At 40.4% G+C, this 26517-nt stretch overlaps 2 protein-coding genes across 4 annotated transcripts; one reads left to right on the top strand and one right to left on the bottom strand.

Annotated features, from left to right (window-relative positions):
- Window positions 1-180: 180 nt before the first annotated feature.
- On the bottom strand, window positions 181-5479 carry LOC311305878 (putative endonuclease 4). Of its 2 annotated transcripts, none has more exons than XM_084433836.1 (8): window positions 5167-5479; window positions 3465-3645; window positions 2864-3073; window positions 2486-2665; window positions 2243-2374; window positions 1965-2069; window positions 362-491; window positions 181-264 (listed from the first exon to the last, which is right to left on the bottom strand). In XM_084433836.1, exons 2-8 carry the CDS (start codon window positions 3637-3639, stop codon window positions 204-206), a joined length of 993 nt encoding a protein of 330 aa, XP_084289962.1. In that variant the 5' UTR covers window positions 3640-3645; window positions 5167-5479; the 3' UTR covers window positions 181-203. The 2 variants fall into 2 exon arrangements, with proteins under 2 accessions (XP_084289962.1, XP_084289963.1); XM_084433837.1 differs by having other exon boundaries at window positions 5171-5284.
- Window positions 4500-26111, top strand: tnrc6ba (trinucleotide repeat containing adaptor 6Ba). 2 transcript variants are annotated; one of them, XM_084433834.1, is made up of 22 exons: window positions 4500-4757; window positions 5893-5980; window positions 8436-8457; window positions 11084-11434; window positions 11927-11953; window positions 12073-14877; window positions 15722-15886; window positions 15989-16161; window positions 16260-16331; window positions 16662-16868; window positions 17000-17119; window positions 17385-17528; window positions 17645-17755; window positions 18956-19160; window positions 19391-19552; window positions 19662-19829; window positions 19935-20075; window positions 22194-22286; window positions 22800-23015; window positions 23163-23233; window positions 23351-23490; window positions 24013-26111. In XM_084433834.1, the coding sequence occupies exons 2-22, from the start codon at window positions 5924-5926 to the stop codon at window positions 24578-24580; spliced, it is 6018 nt and encodes a 2005-aa protein (XP_084289960.1). In that variant the 5' UTR covers window positions 4500-4757; window positions 5893-5923; the 3' UTR covers window positions 24581-26111. The 2 variants fall into 2 exon arrangements, with proteins under 2 accessions (XP_084289960.1, XP_084289961.1); XM_084433835.1 differs by lacking the exon at window positions 11927-11953.
- Window positions 26112-26517: the final 406 nt, after the last annotated feature.

Raw genomic sequence — 26517 nt, 5'->3', positions numbered from 1 at the left:
TAAATTAAAATTCAGCTTATTTAACAAAAAAAAAAGAGAAAACTGTGACCAAATGCAACAGTATTTCTAGAAACATGAAAGGATCTTAAAATCAAATGGAGATCTCATTAAATGCTCAATTAATAAGATACATAATCAGGGTAATGTTTATTATGCTTTACAGTAATAACTTCCATTGGTGCACCCAGCAGATGTGTAATTCTTCACCTTTTTTCACAAAGGGAGTAAAGGAGCTCTATCTGTTCAGCATACTCAAAGCCTGGGCTAGAAAGAGAGGTCGCAGATAAAATGCAAGTCGATGTTGTCGGTTCATTTAATTCGCATTTCGCAACAAATTTTGTTTTTCCAACCTGAAACTTACCGACCGGGTGTTTCTAGAATCAGAGGGATATTATCCAGTCGAGGCTCATTCACTATTTCTCGGAAAGCAGTAATACCTATTTGGCCACGTCCAATGTCTTCATGGCGGTCCAGATGGCTGCCTAATGTTCTTTTTAAAGACAAATTACACAATCTCAAAAGAAGTAACAATGTTACTAAATATATATAATATAAATTTAATATTCATATAGGCTAAACTTGTCACACTGTCATTGCACAACCAATTACAGCAATGGAGTGCTACAGTGATGATGTATTTTTGAAGGCCAACACAGTTTCATCCTGGTTCCCTCTACAAAAATCCTATAGGATTTTTCCATTGGCTTTTGGATTATTGCATTAAATAAGCTCAGTGAACACCAATTTTTCATAATATAATCTTCACAAATGAACACAACCTTTATGATTTTTAAAGCCTATACATTCGACAAATGTAAAAAGCTAAACGTAGGCTAAAATGAATGACACCACAGTCACATGACAATAACATCACTTTCAAATACATTTTCCCTAAAAGTCTGAGTTAGATGTAAAAGGGGACTAGTGAGTAGATGAATTTTCCTGTTCAGCGTGATGACGTTTAATGTCCCAGACATTCTCTATAGTCCCATTAAGCCACTTGTTAGTAACATGCTGAATTCGGAACTGCCAAATACTAGTATACTATTCTTACTACTTTTACCATATCTTTCTATGGCAGAAAATGTAGGAGTAGTATGCATGTGTACTGTGTACTGTGTGTGTGTGTGTGTGTGTTTTACATTTATTAGCTAGATTTGTCTCAAATTACTTCTGTAGCCTTTTTCCTACACTCACACATTATAAAAATGATTGTGCATGCACACATAATAATTCTGAAATTAAAATATTATGACCAAAAAAGAAAGAAAAAAGAATGTCTTAATGTGATTGTAGAGCAAAAGTTCAGTCTAAATTTGAAAAAGGAAAGACAGTTTGGAAAGAAAAAGTTCACATTGCTGCCACCTATTGATGAACCATTGCAGCATGAAAATGAGATTCAAGATGTTAATCATCGTCATTTTTTCACATTAAAGTAAAAGTTTATGTTAGTACAAATGAATCATTTTTAGTTATAAGTTTGAAATGAATTTAATTAAATCCATTGAAGTCAATGGAGTTCATACTGGCAATTCTCATATTTGTTCGTATAAATTTCATCTAATGATATATTCAAATTAAATTTCTCCTAAATATTGATGAAATATATATATTTTCTTGCATCACACGTAGTTCTTGAAAAATTTGAAATTTTAAAGAATTTCTCTGTTTTTTTTTTTATTTAATTTTTTTATTGTAATAAAATGTTTTTTAATGAGTTAAATCTCAAGGGGACTTAATACTGATGTATATATGTCGCAGAATAAAACATGAACATTTCTTGAACTTGTGTTCACCACAGACCTTATTTCAGGCAATTAACCAAAACTCCATTGACTTCAGGACAATGGAACCGGACATGCTATTAATAACAAAAATATTAACTCGTTTTCAGATTTTGGCCAACAAAAACACATAATTCCTGAAGCACTTCATATTGACAAGACCAAACGAATGCTGCATACCTTTAGAGTCATTTAAATGAACAGCTCTCAAATAATGTGACCCAACCACACGGTCAAATTCATCAAGCATGTTCTTTACTCCTCCAGGTGGTGAAATGTCATAGCCTAAACAGAAGAGTATCATCTCATCTCAAATACGTTATATATTTAATCAGCAGAGCTATCTTAAAGTCAAAAACATTATGGTTTGTCATGTTAACCCATACTTTTGATCTTTGTACCAAACTTATCTTTTTCCAAATAATTTGTGGTAATATCTATGGGACTTCACACCGTACCTGCTGCAAAAGCATGGCAAGTGTCCAGACACACTCCGACACGTGCCTTGTCACGCACCCGGTCTATTATGCTTCTCAGTTCACTGAACTGCCCACCTACAGTGCTCCCCTGACCACTCATGTTTTCAAGCACTGTTGAGAGAAAAGAAAGAGCAAAAGAAAGAATATAATCCAGCTAAATTCACCAGAAAGCATGAACAAAATCGCACATTTTCTACGAATCATCACGGTTGTATAGTTGACCTGTAATGACGGCAGGGGTTTGCTGGTGTGCGTGGTTAATAGCTTGGGCAATTTTCTCCATGCATTTCTCAGGGCTGGAGTCCAAAGAAGCTCCAGGGTGAAAGTTAAACTGGCTGAGGCCCAGTGCACTGCAGCGACTCAGTTCATCCACAAGCATAGACTTGCTCTTACTGAACACATCTGGATTACAACATGCAGAGTCATTTGACATTCAGTCTTATATACAAAACATATGCAGCCTAGTATTAATTACTGACTAGATATTGACTAAATCAGCTGAGCTGTGTTTTTAAATATGCCAACCTTGTGGCTTCATCTTTAAATAATCAGTATTTGGTGGATGCACACAACCAGAGCGGGAACAGTCAGCGCACAAACCTTCTTTAGGGGAACCGCAGTTCATCAAATAAGATCCATGTGGCAGGATGTGTATCGGATCGAAGCCATGTTGAGCACAGGCTTTTTGAAATTTAACTGCAGCAGCTGGATCAAGAGCTGGTCTGGTCCAGGAGCGCTGGGAGCCCAAGAAAAGGGCAAAAGCATGACCTCCCATGGTCACACTTGATTCGACTGCTTTCCATATTCCTCCTTAAAGAGATAGTTCACACAAAAATGAAAATTTTACTAACTACTTCCTTACCCTCATGTTGTTCCAAACCTGTATGAATTTCTTTCTTCTGTTGAATACAGGAGAAGATATTTTAAAGAATGTTCGTAACCAGGCAGTTGATGGCACCCATTGACTTTCATAGCAAGAAATAAAATACCATGGAAGCCAATGGGTGCCGTCACCTGTCTGGTTACCGACAATCTTCAAAATATTTTCTTTTGTGTTCAACAGAAGAAATTAACTCATATAGGTTTGGAACAACATGAGGGTGAGTAAATGATGACAACGTTTTCATTTTTGGAAGAATATTTGTAAAATTGATATGCAATCACGCAAACACTGCACTCAAAATAAAGCATCTTTGCTCACCTGATACTGAGACGTGAGCGCCTATGTATTTTTTCTTTGCCTTTATCTTTCTTTTCTGTGCCATCTCTTCTTCTCTGCTGCTCCCATCTGATAGTTCTGCATCAGAATGTTGTAGCTCCTTTGTTTCAGTAACCTCCTCAGTCTTTCTCCTCTTGCCTTTTCTTCGTGAGGCCATATTTTTCTAAATCAAGAATAAGCATGTGATTAGACATACTTAAAACTATGAATAATAAACAACCAAATATAATGTGGTAAATCTAGACTGATGATAACATTATTAATCCTGAACCAAAAATTGATGTGCAGTTTACCTCAGAGATTTATAGTGCAATAAAAACATAAAGAAAACATTTCAAATACTCTAGATTTAAACTGATTTTGGCTACTTTTATATTAGGGTAGGTCATTTGTGATCTGACATTATACATTTCAAAGAATATTTTACTCTGGAGATGATACTAAGATAGGAGCTTTCAACATTGGATCCGGGCACCCCTAGGGACCTCAAAGAGTGTGAAAATTCAGTGGAAAATTTCGGTTAAAGTTAACATTACGGAATTGGACATTATTTTTTGTTTCATTCTGCTTTCTATAAAAAAGAAAGAAAGACACAAATATTTTATCCTATGGACAATTTTATATATCTAACAGAGGGTAGAAAAAGCTTCAGATAAAAGCTTCATTACAATGGCAACATAAAAAGTAAATTATTTAATTCTAAAAATGTAAGTCTTTATTTTTTATTTTATTGTATATTATAAAAATGGATGTTTATACAAAAAAGAAAATCCCTGGACTAAAACATTATCTAATGTGAAATTTGATGTGATAGACTGAAGTAAGTTAGCCATTTAACTGATGTTGAAAGAGAAACAGTATGTGACCGTATATGAACAACCATTCCAAAAGAGCTAGATCTCACAATAAATAGTGCATTGTTTTATTATAAGAACGACCAAATGAAAGAGGTATTGGACTTTTAATATTGAAGGTCAAAAATCTCCCTCGACTGCCCCCCTTCCGTCAGACCTGTCCAGACACACACATTCACAACGAGCAGTAAAATGGCCGACCGTCAACCAACTGACTTTACAGCGCTTTAAACATAGATTCCGCCTCTTTCGTTTACATTATCGTATTTCATATTTAAAAACAATAGAAGGAGTGTTTTCATGACTAGCTATTCGATTTTGATGGAGTATTGTATTTCACGTTGCCTCAAGACCCAGAAATTCGCACTTAAGCACTTTAGCTGTAGCTAGAAGACTAGCTGCGGTGCATGTAATTCCTGAGGTAAGTGCTTTGTTTTAAAAAACAACTTATATAAAATGTTATTTGCTACCAATGGCAGTAATATGCATTTGAAAAACTGCAGTGGCGTGAAAGTATTTATGTGTGATACAGTTTTTCCTCGTCGACATCTGTTAGCCACTAGCTCGATTGCTAGTTAAATTAGCCAGCCAGCTAGTTAGCGTCTACTTGTTTGCAGGTTTAGCTTTCCGCTGGTCGGTCGTAAAAACATACTCGTTTTTATTTAGTCTGTACTAATTGATATGGACAATGATTGCATTAAATGAAAACACATACGCGTTTGCTTTATGGTTTTGGTGGGCAATGTATCCCGACTCATAGTCTATTGCTGTTGCTCCCCATATTTGATCAAATGCATATTTGTGCATGTCTTGTTTTGACGGTTGCTTACCCACTTGATTTGTGTTGCTATCCGTATGCAATTAATCGACGGCTTCAGGTGGGAATTTAACGAAATTACCAGTTTTACGGTTAGGATGTCATTTTCTTCTGCTAACAAACTAGCTAACTCGGTAACAAGATTTGGCAGGACCACTAAAGCGTACGAGTTAACGCAATATTTCAGTTATTGCCGTTTAAACAGTTGTTTTTTTCACGAATCGTTCGGATAGCTGACGCATGGAATGTAATGTATGTATTATCGTATAGCCTATTGCTCCGGAGGAAATGGGCGGGTGAACGGAGCGCCTGTCCGAAACTACCCTGCCTGCCAACTGCAGGCTCGCAGACAGATTACAGCAATATTTTCTCCCATTACCACGATCACAGTATGATTTTAATGGGCATCCGATTTATTACATGACACACGCAAACCCAGATTGACCCTATAACCAACATTCCTTTGAAGTTACGTGTACAGTGATTTGTGCTGGTATGATCATGTGAATGGTGCCGCTGTTGTGTCTCAGGCTGTTATGCATTTTGGTTTGGTAACAAGGCAGCACCTCTTAGTGCCTGGACTGGTTGAAGGTGATACTCATCAAAAACTGTACATTTTACCGATCCTTGTAACTGCGTACTCCGGATTAGACAGAAAAGGTCTATATATCCTTGAGAAGGTTTTACAGTTGAACCATATTGTTTTTAAACAGTATAATGAGCTCCATATCGTTTGTAGAAAGGAGCATCAGGAAAGGGAACAGCAGTTCATGGAAGACAAGAAAAGGAAAAAGGAAGATAAAAGGAAACGGGAAACCTCACAGAAGGTATTTGTTATATTATGTATGAATGAATTATTTTGGATTGTTAAATTATAGTAAATTAATGCACCCTGTGATGGTAATTAATGCGGCAGGTGTGCATTAATTTTCAATAATTCAGTGTCCCAGAGTATATTTTTCAGCTTATGTGTGTAGAACTACTTTCTTACATCACTGATTTGACATACATTTTTTTTGAAAGTCATCCAAGCCTCCATTACTAGTTTTTCAAAGCGAATTGAAACTAGTGATGTAGGCTTGTACTAAGCAGTTATTGGATTAACGACCCATTTTTTCATGTGTGGGACAGAGGGAGAGACAGTAAAAGTAATAGCAGAAACATTTGAAATTGTCATCGTATTAAATTTTTCTGTAGTTTGTTTAGTTTTTATTGTTCTTTTGCTGTGGTAGGCTGTAAAGGGCCATTCACACCAAGAATGATTTCTATAAAGATGATGATAACTATATTAGCGTCCACACCAACAGATGATAATATTCAGTTTATTCCAGAGCATGTGAGCGGAGCGGTAGGCCTAATATTTCCTCCGTAGTAGAGAGCGCCTTTCTGAAGATTCCTCTTAACTCGCTCAGTATCCAGAATGCTCGTTGTGATATGCTGGTTTGAGAATATGTGAAATAAGCAATAGGTCTTAGGTTATGGAGTTCAGATATTGTTTTAATGAAGTTACGAACCCAATACATAGCCTAAATGCACCATAAACATCGAATAAGGAGATGAAAGAGTTAGCAGAGATACATTTTGTGATCTACTTACAGTGAAGGTCTTTTTTTGTTGTTTGCTTATGGATAAAAAGGAGTTTGAAATACCTTCGCAACGCTATACTGTTAACAAACATCCCGACATCCATACTGATGAGAGCGCTGTTTAGACGATTATGTAAATATGTGCTGTGCGCTTTCCTTTCAATAACAAAAAAAACAGGCAACAAAAATAACAGTGGTGAGAAAACAAAAATGATGGGCGACAAAATTGCTTGAAAAGCTTGACGTGTACTGCCAACTATAGGTTAGGATGATGATATTGCAACTGTTCAAGTGTCAAGTAGCCTAAGTTTCATTCATAATGTTTCTCCTTTAATCCAATAGAAAATGTCATACTGTATTGTCCCTCATAACCAGTAGTATAACAAGCCTATGACCTAAGCAAGCTTAATTGTTATACAAGTTTGACATGACATAGAAGAAAATGGAAAAGTTTTATGTAGGCGTTCAAAATACTGCCTCACCTTGCTCATCTTCTGAGTGGAAGTTTCTCTGAACCTACCACGAGCGCCACAAAGAAAAGAACGGCTGCAGAATCTGAGGTAAAATGAAATGAGTTTGTTTTCCGCTGCAGATACACTTTTCAAAATCATATATTCATTTTAAGATGTAACATTATCGTGACGGTAATTTAAACGTAGCCTTTGTAAAAATATAAAGCAAAACATTAAATGTGCAAAAAGAAGTAAAGTAACCTAGCAGCAGCAGTATCTTTTAATCCACTAGTCGGCTAGTCTCACACATCCCTAATAGTTATCATCCTTGGTGTGAATAGACCTTAAAGGGATAGTTCACCTAAAAATGAAAATTCTGTCATTAATTACTCACCCTCATGTCGTTCCAAACCCGTAAGAGCTTTGTTCATCTTCGGAACACAAATTAAGATATTTTTGATGAAATCCGATGGCTCAGAGGGGCTCCATTGACAGCTATTTATTTAATTAAGGCCCAAAAAGGTAGGAAAGACATTGTTAAAATAGCTAGCCCATGTGACTACATTGGTTCAACCAAAAAAAAAAAATCGACCTTATTCAGTCATTTCTTCTCTTCTGTATCAGACTCCGACGCGCGTTCACAAGAGCACCACGACGCATGCGTGACATCGCGTGCGTCTTCCTCTGCTTGTATTTTTTATTATTTTCTGCATAACAGAACAATAACAACATACACATACAGATGATCATAATGTATTCAACTATTAACTATTATCTACATTCATAATAGCATCAAAGGAAACTATACAAAAAATGATAGCTCCTTCTCCTGCGTTATGACCACGCGCATGCGTCGTGGTGCTCTCGTGAACGCGTGTCAATGGAGCCCCTCTGAGCTATCGGATTTCATCAAAAATATCGTAATTTGTGTTCCGAAGATGAACAAAGGTCTTACGAGTTTGGAACGACATGAGGGTGAGTAATTAATGACTGAATTAAAATTTTTGGGTGAACTAACCCTTTAATGCTCTTTGCAATAGCTAAAATAGTTATAGAAAAATAATCAGCAGACAATCAGAATCAGTCATTCAACAGCATCATGGTATCTGTCATGAAGATCTGCTTGGCACAAATCTATGAATGAATACATTTCAAGAATCAGCCCAGCAAATATTGTTCTGTACTTTGAGAATTTAAATATCCGTTGTCATCAATAGTGACACTTTTTCCCCCTTTTGTTTCAGGTTGCAGAGCAAAAAAATAAAGGTAACTACATTCTGTTGTCTTTTAAAGTGTGTTTTGTTATAGGTTTGGCATTTCTTTTCTCAAAGCTTTTTTAAAATTAGTTTTTTTTGTTGGTTTTTTAACAAATCCGATTCAACTATCCCCCAACCCTCACCAACAAATCCGTGGGATTACATCCATGCTGACCAATGATTTCTATAATAATTCAAAATTGAAAAGTAGTTTATACAGCCATACCTACACACATGTATATAGGTGCACACACTTAATGTAAAAAGAAACAAAAAATAAGATATATTAAAAACACTGGTTTGGCATCCTTTTTGGTTTTAACAGAGAGAAATACAGTCAATAATAGGGTGTTATTTGCTCACGTCTAGCACGCGTACCCTGACGTGCACGTCTCCAAAAATGTAACTAGGGCTGAACGATTTTGGAAAATAATCTAATTGCGATTTAGTTTTACCAATATTGCGATTGCGATTTAATGTGCGATTTATTTTTTTTAAGCTCTTTATCTTTTCTATTATTCAACAAAAACAAGCAATAAATCATTGTAAAATAGGGACGGGAATCTTTAGTCACCTCATGAACCGATAAATTCTTTTTCTTGAATTGATCTTATTAATAAAACGTAAAATATTTAATTACATAATTATAAGTAGGCCTTCTTATAATAATTACACATTAAAAAACTAAATTAATACAATTACATGTTAATTATTTTAACACATATAGCTTCAAAACAAATAACAAAGAGGGGAAAAAAATATTACAAGCAATAAAGAGTGCTTTCAGTATTTAAGAGTAGGCTATCTGAACGTTTTCATCTCTTTTGAAATGATAAGATGTGGTTTGTCCTGTCTGTTTAATAACTTAAGATATAACTGAGTGTGTCACATTCATTTCGCGTCATAAAAGCATTTTGAGATGCAAGTACATTTAACCTCGTAGACGGAGTCGTTCACAGCCGCATGCTCAAATGCTCTTCGCAAAGCGCGCGTGAGTATTTGAAATTGAAAGCAGCTTCTGTCGGTGATTTTCATATTTTTAATATATAAGCCAACTGCATTCCAAGACATATGATGCCTTCGTAGAACATTTGTAAGTAAAATAGCAAGACCGCGCACTACAAAAGTAACATCACGCAGACCGCGCGTATCTCATATCTTGTGCAATGAAGCCCGCGAATGTCCTTGTAATTCGCTTCAAGTTTTCCGAACTTTATTAAAGATTATTTCTCGTAAGGTTCGAGTGGTGTCGTGTGTGTGTGAGACAGAGGAATTAGAAGCAAGCAGAATACGGTTGTTTATAAAGCACACGCGTCATCATGTATCTGTGTTTAAACCTAAGCTCTGAAAACCTCTGAATACATAAATCTGAAATTATCTTAATCGATACAGAATCGTTGGAGAGAATCTATAACACAATATCACATAAATTAAACATAAACTATTATTTCCTGTAGCCAGGCCTATATACGTAGCGTGCCAAGTTAATGCTTCATCTGCACGTGTCACGTGACCAGACTGTAATCGCAGCTTTGCGGTGAAAAAAATCGCATTTCATCATATCGCGATATATCGCAAATGCAATTAATTGTTAAGCCCTAAATGTAACAACGCATCAATTCTACGTGGACGCAATCGCTGTGATTGGTCTGCTAGAACCCCTCCCTCGGGTTTCACATGCTCCCACTGCATGTGTAATTGCACGTCAATGCGGACAACGACGCATAAGTTTAAATGAAAACCAACGTGTTGCCTACAGCGTAGAGGCTCCGGCGTAGGTCCGACACAGAGGTATAAATCAGCCTTTAGAAATAATCAAGGATTTGTTTATCTTTTCAAGGCAAAGACAAGACATTATATCTCTGATCCACTGGGTGAGAGTGGGTGGAGCAGCATCCTTACACTTTAGTAGTAATGCTCTGCATGCTAACAAGGAAGAAAAAGTGAAGCTAACAAGTGAAGACTTTACACATTGATGTTAATAACCTTGACTCTTCTGGGGCAACTTCAGATAATGCCACCAGGGCATCTGGCTCTTAACCGGTGCGGAGAACCGATGAAAGAGTGTCAAATGCAGATCGCCAAAGCGCCTTAATTTAGGGCATGTCCTGAATATGAACTAGTGAACCCTCAGCACATTGACATATGTTACACATGGGACTAGTTCCAAGGAACATTTGAACTAATTCAACTTTTGACATATGAGCTCTTTGTACTACTTTGAAGTGCTGAGCACACACTGATGATGAGTGGACACGGTCCCTTGTGTCATCCGAGGGTGGTCTGCTAAGATCTTCCTCCCAAGTCCTCCTAATTTTATCTAAAGAAGATGATGCCTGACCTGTTATTAAATTATGAATGACAGATATAAAGCCCTTGACTAATATGTTGCATGAAAGAAAACTATCTAAGATAGTTTTGGCATTTTTAATGCTATTTTTCATCTTTTTTGTTTGTACTGTGTGCTGATATCCTGAAAGTTACAGAGACAATGTGTCATTGTACTGACAAACAAACATGAAATGAAAAAGTGTGTTAGATTTTTAATTTATAAAATCCATTTATTCTTTCCTTTACCTTAATGTAGCTTTTCTGCAGTTCTGCTCTCATTTGCTCCTAAATTTTCCACTACACAGTGCCAGAATTGACCAAGCCTCCATCTGCACAGTCTCCTGCCACCCCCAACTCAACTTTCCCCAGCCCTGGCCCCGTCCCCTCTTCAACCCCATCCGCTGCCACCCCGGCTGCTGGCGCCCTCCCTCAGGGTGGGAACAATGCTAAGCGGCCGGCGGTGGCCAACGGACAGCCCTCCCCCGGCACACAGAATTCCCAGCGCTACATGCCCCGTGAAGTGCCCCCTCGATTCCGTTCCCAGCCGGACCAGAAAGTGCTACTGAAGAGGGGCCAGCCACCACTGTCCTCCATGCTGCTGGGGGGAGGCAACAGCGGGGGAGACAGCCCCAATGAAACAGTGGCTTCGGCCTCAGGTAAGAATCATCAATTGAATCATTTTAATAACAGAGATAGTGAAACTTTATACCTGCCTTATATACTTGTGCATGTAAATGTACTTCATGATATCTAGCCTTCTTGTCTTCTAAAAGCTAACTTATTTTATGCAGCAGCACAGAGGATATATGTTGAAGGTGCTCTAAGCACTTATCTTTGAATACGATGCATAAAATATCCCTGCTACCTGAGATGTCGGTAGACTAACCTAGGCTGTTTAAATTACACAAAATAGTCAGGGGGAGTGGTCTTTTTTCTTTGCTTTTTTTTTTAGCCAATCAGAAAACTAGCTAATCAAAAACACTTTCTGCCTGCAAATAATTTTGTGTGACCTGAATTGCTAATATATCTTTGGAGAGAGGATTTTGTTTAGCAAAATGACTCACAGGATATATAAAGGGATAGTTCACCCAAAAATGAAAATTCATGAAAATGCAGTTCTTCAAAATATCTTCTTTTGTGTTTCACAGAAGTCATGCAGGTTTGGAATCACATGGGTGAGTGATTGATGAATTTTTGGGGTGAACTATCCCTGTTTGTATCATATTGGTTTGGTTTATTTACATATAGAAAATAGTCTGGCAGGTTCATAAATAATTTTGTATTTTGTTTACAGATCCAAGCCAGGGCCCTTTGGGTCCAGCTGCTCTCTCACTGCCCCATACATCATCCTCCTCATCAATCGCTGCTTCTTCTTCAAATTATGCAAATTCCATGTGGGGGACCAGCTCTGGCAGCCAACCCCTCTCTCAGGGCAGGGAAAAGGTGATAGTGGACCGGTCAGACCTGGAGGAATGGCCTAGTATTGCTGCTGGGGATGGGTCAAAGGCGGGGGATACAGCAGGTACCGGAGGTGCAGACGGTAGTGGGTTTCTGAATTGCAGCGCCTCATGGTGTGAGAGGCATATCCAGCAGCAAGCGAAAGTTCTGGGAGGAGGGAACGGGAGGAAAGGAGTCAATTCCGGCAGCCCCTCCCCACCCACATCCTCTGGTTCACCCAATGAATGTATGCAGTCTGGTAGTGTTTGGGCTTCATCCTCCCATGAACTCATAGGGGGGAATGCAGTAGCAGCAGGCTCATTGCCCCCCATATCCAAAGCTGTCCCTCTCCCAGGGAGCTCCGATAGCTCCTTTGGTGTCAGCTGTGGGATTCCAGGTGCCAATTTTACCCCTAATGCCAATCCCTCTGCTTGGCCAGCCCTGGTACAGGAAGGGGCTGGGACAGTTGCAACAGAGGGGGGCTCCTCTTCCCTCCAAAGCTCATCTTTGTCTGCCAGCAACTCTCTTTCTGTGAATCAAGCCTCTCATCAGCACCAACTTCACCAAATGCAATCCAGAGACAGAGAGCCATCCAGTGGAGAGTGGGGTGGCGCAGCACTGGAACCAGGAGCAGGACCAAAAAACACAGGGGTGGCAGAGGGGGCTGATATGGACTGTGGAAGCACAGGTGGAGGGGACGGTTCAGCTTCCTCTTCCTCCTCCACCAGCTCATCATTGTGGAGAGCTCAGCCTTTCCCCTCAAACTCCAAAACGGGTGCCTCAAGGACTGAATCTTGGGAGGATGGAGCAGGGGGGAGCTCTGTGTCTGCCGAAGGCGGGAAGGCGTGGGGTTTTTCCAGCCAGGACGATCGAGGAGATTTGACAGGGGCAAGTGCGTGGGGAAAAGGAAGTGGTGGTCAGACCCCCGGGGTATCTCAGGGAGCGTGGGGTGGGGACCATATGTTGGTTGGGGATTGGGGGGCATCCAGTGGGGTTGGGGCTGTCAGCAATCCAGATGGGAAAAATGGCTCGAGCAGTAACAGCAGCAGCAGCGGCGGTAGTGTCGGCAACCAGACGACTTCTACCTCCACACCTTCAACTATGACAAGAGCTTGGGACAATCAGAAAGGAGTTGGGGATGTAGGAGCAGGAGACTCGAGTGAGTGGGGAGGCCAGGGTAGCAAAGGTGGGGGAGGTACCTCATCCTCCAGTGGCGGAGGAAACTCCAAAAGTGGCAATCAGCGCCATGGCCACCACCGCACTCATCAGCCTCCCAACCCTGAAGTGGCCTTACAGAATCTGCTTAGCCGGTCTGACCTGGACCCCAGAGTGCTGTCCAACTCTGGTTGGGGTCAGACGCAAATCCGTCAGAATGTGGCATGGGATTTGGAGACAGCCGGTGGAGCACCAGCACCAGGTGGGGCAAACTCCTCATCTACAATGAGTGCACCTGCCCACGCCCAACCGTACGCTGGTTCTACTGGCACCACAACTACTGATCCATCTTCCTCCCCTCTGCTCCAAGGTGCAACTCTGAATGCCAACTTGAACTCAAACTCCATCCTCGGACCATCCGCTATTTCACGTGGTGAAGGTTGGGACAACAGTAGTAGCAACAGCAGCTCTTCTTTGCATGCCAGAGGCCCTCCACCCTTGGGTGTCAATATCCAAAACCCTGGCGTCACACAATCTGGAGGTGGAGGAGGTAGTTCAGCTGTTGGGCAGGGCAAGCCATCCGGGGGTTGGGGAGGGACTGCTTCATCAGAAGGCCCAGGGAAAGGTTGGGACAGTGAGGGACATGAGTGGCGTAGAGCAGGGAGCTCATCAGGCGGGTGGGGAGATAGCCAAACACAGGCTACTCCATCAACTGGAGGAAGTGGCTGGGGAGACAGTCAGGAGGAGAAAAGAACAGGCGGATGGAAAGATATGGGACGAGTGGATGCAGGCAATTGGGGGCCGGGAGGCAACAATGACTGGGCAGATAATGAGCCCAAAACTTGCAGTGGGGGTTGGGGGGATGGGAAGGGTGGTGGAGGTACTAGTGGGGCCTCAGAAGTGGGTACATGGGGTAATTGGGATGAGGGAGCTTCTAGAGGGACGTGGGGAGCTGGAGGTACAGGGGTTGGTGGAGAAAAGGGTGGAAAATCTCACCAAGGCTGGGGTGGGAAGATGCACCCGTCACAGATGCCAAACAGCCATTCGGCCTCGCAGAAAGGCCCGGCACAGCAGCAGCAACAACAATCACAGCCTCAGCAGTGTCAGTCGGCAGAAACGGGGGCCATGCAAGGAAGCTGGGGAAGACCGCCAGGTCCTTCAGCCCAGAGCCAAAGTTCAGGGTGGACTTCAGGGCCTATACCCCAAATTTCCAGTGGCCCTGGAGACACTTCAGAGCCCAGCGGTTGGGAGGAGCCTTCTCCACAGTCCATCAGCAGGAAAATGGAGATTGATGATGGAACATCTGCTTGGGGTGACCCCATCAACTACAACCACAAAAGTGTCAACTTGTGGGATAAGAACAATGCCCCATCTGGCCAGGCACAATCAGTGCCCCCTCAGCAGGGACCCCCAACCCTGCAACAGCAGCCACCTGCAAGAATTCCAGCAAGCCTCGGGAATAGGGATATGAACCTTGCACAGTCAACAAGCAAGGTGCCTGGAATAGGTAAGTCACTTAGGCTTTTTCAGTGCTTTTTTTTAACCCTTTGTGAAACATCAAAACTTCTTTAAAAAGCTGCATTTTTAATTTTAAAAGAGTGACATTAGATATGATCTTTAGGGGTTTTCGCACCGGAGGAACCTTTTCATAGTTCCTAGAACTAGAGACGGAAGTACCTGGATTTTAGCGTGTTCGCACCGCAGGAACTAGGAACGATTTTAGGTCTAGGAACTCCTTTTGGATGAACTAATTTAGCTCCTACTTCAGAGTAGGGTCTAAACCAGCACTACAGGAACTACCAGTGACGTTAGTGTACACTGATTGGCCGAACGCACGAAACGCCAGCACCCAACATTTTTTAAAAAGCTGTGTAAACGCACAGATTATAGCCTATATATTTACTCCACAAACTAAGCGAAACATGATTATGTATTTCTGCTCAGCTAGCAACACTGGACATCAACCACACGGCATACGCTAATAACTTTTAATTACTGTCAACTTTCTATGTATAACAGCTCTAATAACGTAATAGACAGGACTGTTAGACAGAACGTAAACTAATGAACATGGAGAATGTGATCAGCACTATATGATCAACCTCTGGTATTCTCAGCACCATCAAAATAAAGGTCCTTCGCACCGTCAAAATAAATCGCAACAACAGGCGCGGCTTACGTCACTTCAGAGTTCCTATTGGCGGTGCGAATGTAACCAGGAAAACGTTCCTAGGGGAACCCTGGTGGCTAGTTCCTAGAACTACCTGGTGCGAAAGCCTCTATTGTTTCACTTTCATGTAGCATACCATAGAACTGTATTTATTAAAGCATTTCCTTTGTTTATCTTTTAGCTTCTTCTGGATGGGGAGGTAATGGCTCTCCTTCCAGTCCATGTGTGGACAACGGTACTGCAGCGTGGGGTAAACCTACTAATGCGCCCACTGCTTGGGGCGACCCTGATGACACTGGCAAGGCGTCAGGTTGGGGGGATCCCTCCCCCAATCCAGTGAAGTCTGGTGAGTCTGGATAATTTTTGTCCTAGTGATGATGGTGTTCTAAATAAATGAATATGTTTTGAATTAAACCTGATCCTGAATGTATGCATACTTCTTTTACAGGTTCAAAGTCTATGCAAGAAGGTTGGGGTGAAGGAGAGGGCTCAGTAAGTGCTTCACGTCACTCCAGCTGGGAGGAGGAGGATGAGAGTGGTGGTGTATGGAACAGTGCAGGTTCCCAAGGCAGCAGCTCCTCCTACAACTCTGGAGGCTGGGGAGCAAAGAAGGGCAACAAGGTATGTCAGTGGCAGGCTAGGTTCAATATTCATGCAGATCTGCAATTTAAGTTGCTTATGCTTACTAGTTACTGAGTGTTCCATCTAATTTTCTTCAGGGCTCCATGAAGGGTGCAGGAGACTCTTGGATGAACCCAATGACAAGACAGTTTTCAAACATGGGGGTTCTGGTAAGAAATTATGAAAAAAAAAAAAGGTCTTAGATAATATAGATTTAGGATCTTAAATTTTTGCAAATAAACGTTTGAAATTGAAATTGAACAATTGAAAACAGGAAATTGCTAATTTTATTAACATTTTAAGAATGCACTGATTCAAAATTTGGCCTAAAAAAATATTAAAATTATCAGCTGTAATTTCATTGCTAGCTTTAATAATCATTGAATTTTCCCAGATTTTAGTGAATAGTATATTGCTCACTAAGATATCATGCATTTTTATCAACACGTTTAAGTAAGGTTTGATTTATGAGGTTTACCAATGTGGATATTTGTTATTAGGGAGAGGACCCCAGTGGTCATTCCTTGGATCTGGCCCCTGGTCCTCCACAGGACAAAAAGATGGAAGGAGAGAAGCGTGGTTTAGGTTTGAATGAGTACAATGGAGAGATGCGTAAAGGAGGACGTGGAGGGGGAGTAGGAGCAGTCTTCCGTTCACCTGGTTCCAAAGAGGTGGGGGCTTGTGAACCTGGGCCTTACTATGACAAGGTATTTGCATCTCCTTTATATTTCTGTAAATGGTGTTTCGTTAGCCCTTCATTTCATTTTGACCTCTTTAATCTGGATCTTTGCGGTCACTTTAATTAGCTGTTTTTCCATCCCTCTATCTTTTTCCTTAGGCGAGTGGTCAGTTGTTTAGTAGCGGTGGAGGGATGGCACAGTCCAGGCACCAACCAGGGGTGCCGCCCATCAACCCATCAGTACGAGCGCAAGTGCCTCATCAGTTCCTGTCACCTCAGGTACTTTGATAATACTGCATCTATTATTTAATATTAGTTCAGTAGTTTGCACAACTGTTATGTTGACAGACAGGTCATTATAGTGGTGGACATTTTGTTGAGGTTTTAAATTTATTTATTTATTTCTCAAAAGTACTGTGCACTGATTATGCGCAATGGGATTCCACATTGTTTTTAAGATAAATTGTCAACTAAAGCAATGCAGCTGGCTGCAATGCAAGTCAAAAGTGATCTTTGTTATAAAGCTAACTTATTTTTTCTGTAGGTGCCAGGCTCTGTGCTGAAACAGATGCCTCCTCCCAGTGGAGGTGTTGGAGGTGTTGGAGGAGGCATCTTTACTCCACAGCTTTCCCCACAGCACATTGCCATGCTCAGCAGCATCTATCCCCCTCATATTCAGTTCCAGCTGGTGGGTAACTCCCGTTGCATGCACAGTACTTCATCTAGCAGGCCAGACTCACAATACACTCCCTAGAGTTCTGTTTGTTTTTGTTTTTTGAAGTTTTGACTTGTGCTTTTTTGCAGGCCTGTCAACTGCTTCTGCAACAGCAACCGCAGCAACAACAGCAGCAGCAGCTGCTGCAGAACCAACGCAAGTTCCCCCCAAACATACGTCAACAAGCAGACCCCCAACAGGTACGGTCTTCACCTCTTTTTTTGCAAACAGGATAGTATCCAAGAGACTAGTTACTGCCAAAAGGTATTAGAATTTAATTGGGTCCGTTCACAGGAAGAGTTATTGCCTTAATTGCTAGAAGACAACCCGGGATGTTATACTCTACTCCTCAGACTCTGAATTGTTTCTATGGCAGTACTATTAATGCCAAAACAAATCTATGAAAATTGAGTAATCAATAGACAAAATCACAAAACACAAAGTAACAGTCTTTATGCAAATGCCTTATTGATAAAATTATAGTTTATTTAGAGGGGCATTAGATAGTAACTCTGTGCTAGCTACATTAAACTATATCTGTCATTTATTTTCATTTTTCTTGTTTTATTTTTCTTGCATTATTAAGACATTAATAATAGTGAATTATAGGTTTAAACCAAATAACTGCTTAACTTCATTTTACTCTTAAATCTGCTGCAGTTTTAAATGTGCAGTGTCAGCGTTCAGGTGCTCTTTGAAATTTCCAGAGCTCTCAGAAAATGTTATAAGTTGTAATTACGATAGTTATGTAACTTTATATTCTACATACTGGTTTCATATTGGTCTGACATAATTCTCCATTTACAACGTTTACCCTATAGCCTAATGCTTCTTTACATCCCCATATAGCAATTTTAGAGAGCTGAAAATTCTGTTTTGTAAGGTGATTTGTATAACTCAGAATATAGAAGAAATTGTCTTTTGTTAGTTACTATTTGCTGCTTATCATAGTCTTTATTCTGTATAGTCAATAACTAATATTGTTCAATACACCATATGTTTAAAAAGATTGTTAATACTTGGTAGCATGCATATGATCACAATAATAATTTGAAATGTCGATTTGTGCATTTGTGGAATCACTGCAGCTTGTATACTGTTATATTACTTATTCAAGTAACTTTTTTTAAAAGAAGCAGACTGGCAAATAGCCTTTTGCTTTCATATAAACTCAATATTTATAAGACTCAATATTTGTGTGGATTTGTGACATGAGGACTGTAGTTTAAAGTCAAACAGCATAGCAGAACAAATAGCAAGATGCTGTTTGTTGTCACCCGTTTGTAATGTGAGAATGAAATGAGGATTGGGGTTTAATCCTCCACAGTTGTGGACATATGAACAAAATGAGTTGCCTAAGAACTGCTGCTGTTGTTGAATCAGTATTTTTTTTTCTCCAGCTTGCCAGAATCATGGCTGTTCTTCAGCAGCAGAGACAGCAGCAGCAGCAGCAACATTTGGGAGGTACAGTGGGTGGCTCCAAACTTTCTCCTTCTCACCTTGGTGGGAGTGGCCCAAAGATGCCAATGTCGGACGCCATCTCACACCCTGGCTTGGCAGCATCTGTTGCAGACCTGCATCAGAAAACACAAGGAACTTATTCCGGTGAGATCTTTCATATCGTTTTCATATCCATTTTTCCGATATGGTCTTCAGACACTTGTCAACCAAACAGAAAAATGCCGTTAATTAAAAAAAATCTAAATATCCGCAGATATATCATCCTTAGCAATATATCGATCGACCACTAGTGTCAATGCTTGTGGGAACTTGATGATGTGTTTTTTGTTTTTTTTTGTAATATGCCTTTTTCTGTCCCATTCTGTGTCTTGAAGGGTTTGGGCCTGGAGTGAGCCTCTCCGGTCTGGAATTGGGTCCCATGGTTGGTGGCCCAGCTGGGCTTAAAGAGAGTGGGGGGCAGCAGTCTCGTTTCAAGTGGATGATGGAAGGTCATTCCCCATCCCCCTCACCTCCTGATAGCACTCTCCATAAAAATGGTGCATTACTTTTTTTGTGACACCTACAAAATTTAGTTCTACAAAGGAGTTTATTTACTAAGTCTGATACAAGTTTGACTGTAAGTGCTTGTTTTCTTCCGATATATAGGTCCTATTGCTGCTCCTCTCAAAATGAGAGGTGGTTCCCCATATTCCCAGTATGAGATGCTGGGAGGTGAGGGTTTAGGTGTGCCTCCTCAAGGGCCATCAGATCACTGGCACAGAAGTCCTGGAAACAAGATGGGCACCAAGACTGGCACATCTAGCTGGCCTCCAGGTAAACAGTGGTTCACATCTAAACATAAAAAATATATATATATAATTTAATCTTCATTACTTGTGAATACATCCATAATGAATTGAAATGTGATTTTTGCTTCAGAGTTCCAACCAGGAGTGCCTTGGAAAGGAATTCAGAGTGTGGACCCTGAATCTGATCCCTACATGACACCTGGAAGTATGCTGGGCTCATCGATGTCAAGCCTCAATGACACTGAGCACCAATTGCTAAGAGACAACACAGGTACAGAATTTACAGGGATAGTTCACCCAAAAATGAAAATTCTGTCATTAATTACTCACCCTCGTGTCATTCCAAACCCATAAGACTTTCATTCATCTTCGGAACACAAATGAAGATATTTTTGAAGAAATCTGAGAGCTTTCTGCCCCTCCTTTGACAGTCTACGCAACTGACACTTCCCGGAAAATACATGTATCCTGGGATTTGTTCCGGGATCGTTCGATTTTAGTTAATTTACATTGCCAATGATTTTCTGTAATCTGTGCGTGCGTTCACACCAGGGCTCCAGACTAACTTTTTTCACCTCCGTCCTGGAACCGTCCTGAAAAACGATTTGAACCGTCCTAAAGTGAATGTCAACCGTCCCAAAATAAACATGTTGTTTCTGTACTTTATTATCATCTATAGTTGTTAGTTGTTAGTCACATAACAAAAACACCATTAAAATGTTTATGATATATAGTATTATATTTATTTAGCTCCATTCAAAGTAAGTATCTGTAAACAGGTAAAAAACAGATTTAATAAAAAATAACAGGAGTGTATGCTTTTTTGTATTCATGCAGATTTTTTTTTTTTTTTACATACGAAAATTAAGATAAAAATACATACAGCTCAAAACGTTTTAGAGTTGGTTGGATTAAAAAATAACAAATAAATACTGGTGACAACATATCTCAAAAATATCAACATTCTTTATTCTTTCAAGCAGCAGACATATTTATTTGTATGATTTAAATATAATGAATTATTATTAAAGCTATTAACGAGCAGTGAATGCTTTTCTCTTTTTCTTTTGTTGCTTGATCAATACACAGACCGCATTAGGTTTATTACCCACTGTCACTTTAAGACATCGGATCATGTCCAGTGACTGCGCTGATGCATATCCGATACACTCAAAACTGTTTAAGACATAACCAACATAGTTTACGTGAATACTCTCCAAAACGGACATTTCGACATAATGTTGTGTGTATTTGTCCATTCAGACACGAAAGAGAGCTCAATTCAGTACTCGCGCGCTGTATAGGTGTCTATGTGCATGGCTGCACGCTTCGGGTCGGGTGTGTGCGCACAGAAAACCGTACTGAATACAGCTCTTTTTTTGCGTCGTCACTCTTATTCAGATCTATCTGTCTGCTCTACTCATTCTCCCAGACGTTTACATTTTTTTTACGTTTTATGAGACATGCAGCGCATGTCAACCCATGTGCCGCTGGGTAGATCGAGCACGTTACAGTACAAATGTGCGCATCTACCACGAACGCAGGACATCAGTTCTGACTGGATCGCTTCCCAAATCGTCACTATCTAACATTTTTGTCTAGTTTTTATTCGTTGACGAAATGTCAATAGATTTTCGTCATGGTTTTTGTCATTCAAAACTAGTTTTTATTTAGTTATCGTCTCGTTTTTGTCTGTGAAAATAAGCCATGTGATAGATGTACCGCGAAACAAGTCTCCGGGTGAGTAGCCGGCCAGTGATAGTAACTATAGTAACAGCATGAGAAGACACGCTCCGTTGTAGTCAGCGCTTGGTCGGTTAATTTTGGCATTTTCTAAGTAAGTTACCCTAATAGGCTAGTAATAAATGAACACACATACAAAAATGTCTTTCGTCCTGTAGGCGTCCTAGAGAATATTTCTGTTCGTCCTAAACACATTTTCTATCGTCCCCAGGACGTGTCTCTTCAGAAAATTTGGACTAAACCACTCAATTCATATGGATTAGTTTTACGAACTTTTTGAAGCATCAAAGTTGTAGTTGCGTAGACTGTTAATGGAAGAACTGAAATCTCTCAGATTTCATCTTCAGTTGTGTTCTGAAGATGAAAGAAAGTCTTACGGGTTTGGAGCAACATCAAGGTGAGTAATTACCTTGAAGCTTAATCATTTATTTCAAATGGTTTTCTCAGATCATAAGAATTGTTCTAAAGGGGTCTAAACCTTTGACTGGTAGTTTATGATAACATTGATTTCTTCTTTCAAGGGTAGTTCCTCTAGCACAGAACGCTCACAGAGCTCTAAGCTTAGAATTTTAGAAGTCATTTACATATTCATGTAAATACTAACAAACAACTTTGCATATTTTGCATTTTGCTTTTTTTGACATAGAATCAAATCCCTCCCTCAACACCTTGCTGCCTTCACCTGGTGCCTGGCCCTACAGTGCCTCAGAGAGCCCCCTCAACAATGCACACAACCCAGGTAAAACCAAGCACTATTTTCACTAGATGTCACTTTTTATTTGATTTGCTTTCAGAGAAGCCCCATACGACCTCATTTTGGCGCATTGGTGGTGCAACTCGACTCGCTTTACTTTGGCTCGGTTTGCTTTTATTTTTATAGACTGATCGTTATAGTTGCGCCGCCACCTCATCTACAGACCACGATACAGCCTTTTCCTTTTTGCGACGGTCGTTTAAAGCAAGTCGTTTAAAAAAGTTGTGCGAACAAATGATACTGCGCTGGCTGTTGCTGACTATTTAAATCTAGCGGGTTTGGTGTCTCGTGTCGCAAATCCAATGACGCAGGTGATGACGATTCTCTCTTACCAATCAGTGATCTGCAAAGTTTACACGTCACATTTTAGTATCGGTACGGCTCGTTTGGAACCTCAACCGAGGTGGTACTAAAAAAAGTACTGAATTCCATCATTTTGTTTTTTCTTTCCAGTTTCAACTCTCTGAATGTGTTTTGCTTTATTTCCTGCTCTCACAGCTAAGTACACAGACTACAAGCCCAGCTGGCCACCTGAGCCCATAGGGCACAACAAGCCTTGGAAGACAAATCGCAACAGCTCTCATCTGCCACGCCCACCTCCTGGACTGTCCCATCAGAAGCAGCCCTCCGTTTCTCCCTGGACGGGTGGAGGCCCACGATTGGGTAGAGGCTGGGGTGGCTCTGGAGGCGGCCACGAAAACAGATTTGGGCCTGGTAATACCACAACTTAGAAAATGAAAAACATTAATGAAAATCACAAGTATTAATTAAAGCACTATTTAGATATTCACTCAAGTAAATTCAACCTGCTTTCACTTTTATTAAGCGACCAGATCATAAATGGTCTCTCAATCTATGTAGGTTCTGCGTGGAGTGATGGAGGAGCCTCTAAGGGGAGCTGCTGGCTGGTGTTGAGTAATCTTACCCCTCAGGTATCCATGTTATGCATTATGTTGTAATTTCTTTTTTAGAAATAGACTAAGTTTCTGTTGTTTTTCATTTATTTCTCAAATTTCAATGCAGTGATTTGTATCATTTGTTCTCTGCAGATTGATGGCTCCACTTTGCGGACTATCTGTATGCAGCATGGGCCGCTTTTGACCTTTCACCTTGGTTTGACCCAAGGTAGTGCTCTGATTCGCTACAGTACTCGCCAAGAAGCAGCCAAAGCCCAGAGCGCACTTCACATGTAAGTGTCTAAAAAAACATATCCTGACCCAGATCCATCAATATAATGGTGGTGATAGTAAATAATAATAATATTTTTTCCCCATAGAATTTGATTTTTTCACATTTTAGCTCCTTGTTATGAAAACCTGTTCCCACCTCAGAGTAAAAGATAAAAAGGTATTTTTGTGAGTGTTTAAAATAAGTCATAATGTGAGATAAGATCGCAATTATGAGAAACTAATTGCAAGAAAATTACAATGAGAGATATGTCACAATTACAAAATAAGTAAGGCACATTTAGGAGAAACAAAGGTGCAGTTGCGTAAAAGTTTCTTTGTGAGATATAATGTCACAATTGTGAGAAATAGTTGCAATACAAGAAATAAAGGACCAATTACAAGTAGTAAAGTGACTTTTTGAGACGTGTATGTATAGTCACAATTGACAATTTCAATATATTTTGTTTTACTGTGTGGCAGAAATGGGCTTCCATACATTGTAGATTTCTCCCTATCTGTAATCTGTGCAATTTTCACCCTAGGTGTGTTTTGGGCAACACCACAATCCTGGCCGAGTTCGTGAGTGAGGAGGAGGTTGCTCGCTATTTTGCACATTCCCAGGCGGGATCTGGTGGAAGTGGCAGCGGAGGTGGCGGGGCCGGTGGTGGGGCCGTCTCCGGGCCGGCGGGCGTGACGGGATCATCGGGGGCCGGGGCTGTGGGTACAATCAGCGCTGGGGGTGGCGAGCGAGAACGGGCCGGAGTGGGAAGTATGACAGCAGGAGGAAACAACAACAGTGGCGGAACTGGGCCTTCTGGCACTACCTGGCAGAGTTTAGATGGTACGGGCAACTCCGCTGACCCAACCTCTGCCCAGGGAGCAGGCCTGAGCATTTTTGCCCAGTGGAGCAGCAATGGTGGTGGCGGCAGTGTGGGCAGCAACACAGGGGGTGTTGATCCCGGCAGGGCAGGGTTGTGGGGCGGCATGACTCCAGGGTACACAAGCAGCAGTCTATGGGGGTCTCCAGCCATGGAAGATCGGCACCAGATGAGCAGCCCTGCAGCGCTGTTGCCTGGAGACCTGCTGGGTGGAGGCGCAGACTCTATCTGACTGAAGCAGCAACACGCGCACACACAAAACAGATATATAAATATTAGTTATCCTCCTATATTATCACAAACAGACGCAGGAATATAGGAACATTAATCAGAATACAAGCAATTTGCGTTACATGCCTTCTGTCACTCGGAAGGGTGCATATTGCATACACATCCAAGTATTTAGTATACATTCGTAACACTTATGTAGACGAGATCGAAAGGTAAGCACTCAAACAGCAGATGCAGATTAACACTCAAGTGCTGAGAGGCAGGCCGACTGCATTACGAAACCTAGCAAAATGCATTAAGACAAAATTCTATAGATGACACTGGTTACAAATGTAAACACTGTCATTTTTTTACCTGAGCAGTGTTTCCGAGCTCCCCATAATGCGATCTCCGCAACGTGGAAACGTGGAGGAGCAGTGTGTGGAAGAAAAGCAGATAGATCTACAGATAGATACGCACGCACGCACACACACCAACACATCCCATTTCTTCTTCCCCTTAAATGAAGACTTCATGCAAGACTTGAACAGGACATGCAAACAGTTGGACTTAAATACTGACTCAACTGGATGAATCCTAAACCTTGAGGTCATAAAGATCACACTCGCATACTGAGACGCTCTCACTCAGGCGTGCACTGTAAAGGAGAAACCAGACAAAAAAAGGACAAAAATATGCATCATACAATGTTTGTTGAACGCTCACGTTGTTACGGCTCCCATTGTCATGCAAACTCAAATTACTCAAACACTGTTCTGATGTCTGACAAACTGTGTCTCGTTGTCTTTTGTTTTCTTTTAAATGGTGAAATCCAGAAATGTTTTTTTCCCAAACGCTGACCTCGTTTTTTTTTCTTCTTAATCGAGTATGTTGTCATAATGACGATCACTTGGATGTTACTTAGCTGTTCAAGGTGCCCTTTCTGCCTGTTTGCGCATGAGTGAAGTCCCAGGTAAAGGTGGTGACGTTCAGAGTGTTTGCAAGGCATTGATGAATGTGTGGCAGCCAGAGATTAACAAGCGTGGTGCATTTACAAAGATCAGTGCTGGATTTAGGGAGGTGAGTAAATGTATGAGTGACAGCTTATTTCAGGTGTTTGATGTCTATGTGTGCATGATATGTATGCAGGTGTGGCTGTGTGTGTGTATGAGAGAGAGTGTAGACAGCAAGTTCAAGAACATTGGCACTAATGAATATTTCTTAAGTTGTGGTTTTAGCAGCCTTTTTTGTTTTATATATTGTCTGAATTGCAATAATTATAATAAAGAAAAAGATTTTTTTAGAAGATGCAACCAACTGAAGGCATTCATACTGAAACATGAAACATGCCAAACCTTATTGTACCAAGCTGAGCTGGATGGGTGTTTTAGGAACACTCAAAAGTTACCAGTTGTTTATTTTTGTTGTTGTGTACCATTATAAATTAAGGCGGGCTTTATCACTCGTGTTCAGGTTTTTTTTGTTTCTGATTTTACAAAAGAAAATTAATTTAAAAAAAAAAGAACAAGACAATTAATAAAGGTTGAATTTAATTTCGTTGTCAATTGTGTGAATTTTCCTTTATATTGTCAATTCGATATGCTAGTATTCACTCTTATACTATAATATTTCAGGTTTGTAAGGGTCACTGTTTTATTTACAACCTATTTCGAATAGATGAACTAGCTAATTCGGTCCTTGTTAAATAAGTTTAGACCAATGATTCTCAAGCTTTATATTCTTTATAAAAATATGCAATTATATAATTTTGTTTCACGTGACTCACTTTTAATATGAGACTTCATTATATATCCAAGACAGTGGTAACCCTGGTTTTTCAAATAAAGGGGAAAAAATAGATTTATATCTTTATTTTTAGTTGTTTTGAGGCCTCCTGGTTGAGAACCATTCGTTTAGATTCGTATTAATGTTTACGTGTTTTTTTTGTTATGTTTTTGC

This window comes from Rutilus rutilus, assembly GCF_951802725.1.
Source record: "Rutilus rutilus genome assembly, chromosome: 16".
In the NCBI taxonomy this organism is placed as follows: Eukaryota; Metazoa; Chordata; class Actinopteri; order Cypriniformes; family Leuciscidae; genus Rutilus; species Rutilus rutilus.
Note: the sequence above shows the minus strand (reverse complement) of the source record. Positions and strands in the feature narration are given on the sequence as shown.

Coding starts and splice junctions, on each gene's coding strand:
- LOC311305878 (XM_084433836.1), bottom strand. CDS start 3,639: ATGGCCTCACGAAGAAAAGGCAAGAGGAGAAAGACTGAGGAGGTTACT. Junction 492..1,964: donor TCATTTAAATGACTCTAAAG/GTATGCAGCATT, acceptor TGTCTTTAAAAA/GAACATTAGGCAGCCATCTG. Junction 265..361: donor ATTCTAGAAACACCCGGTCG/GTAAGTTTCAGG, acceptor CTCTCTTTCTAG/CCCAGGCTTTGAGTATGCTG.
- tnrc6ba (XM_084433834.1), top strand. CDS start 5,924: ATGGAAGACAAGAAAAGGAAAAAGGAAGATAAAAGGAAACGGGAAACC. Junction 16,332..16,661: donor TTTCAAACATGGGGGTTCTG/GTAAGAAATTAT, acceptor ATTTGTTATTAG/GGAGAGGACCCCAGTGGTCA. Junction 23,234..23,350: donor TGAGTAATCTTACCCCTCAG/GTATCCATGTTA, acceptor TGTTCTCTGCAG/ATTGATGGCTCCACTTTGCG.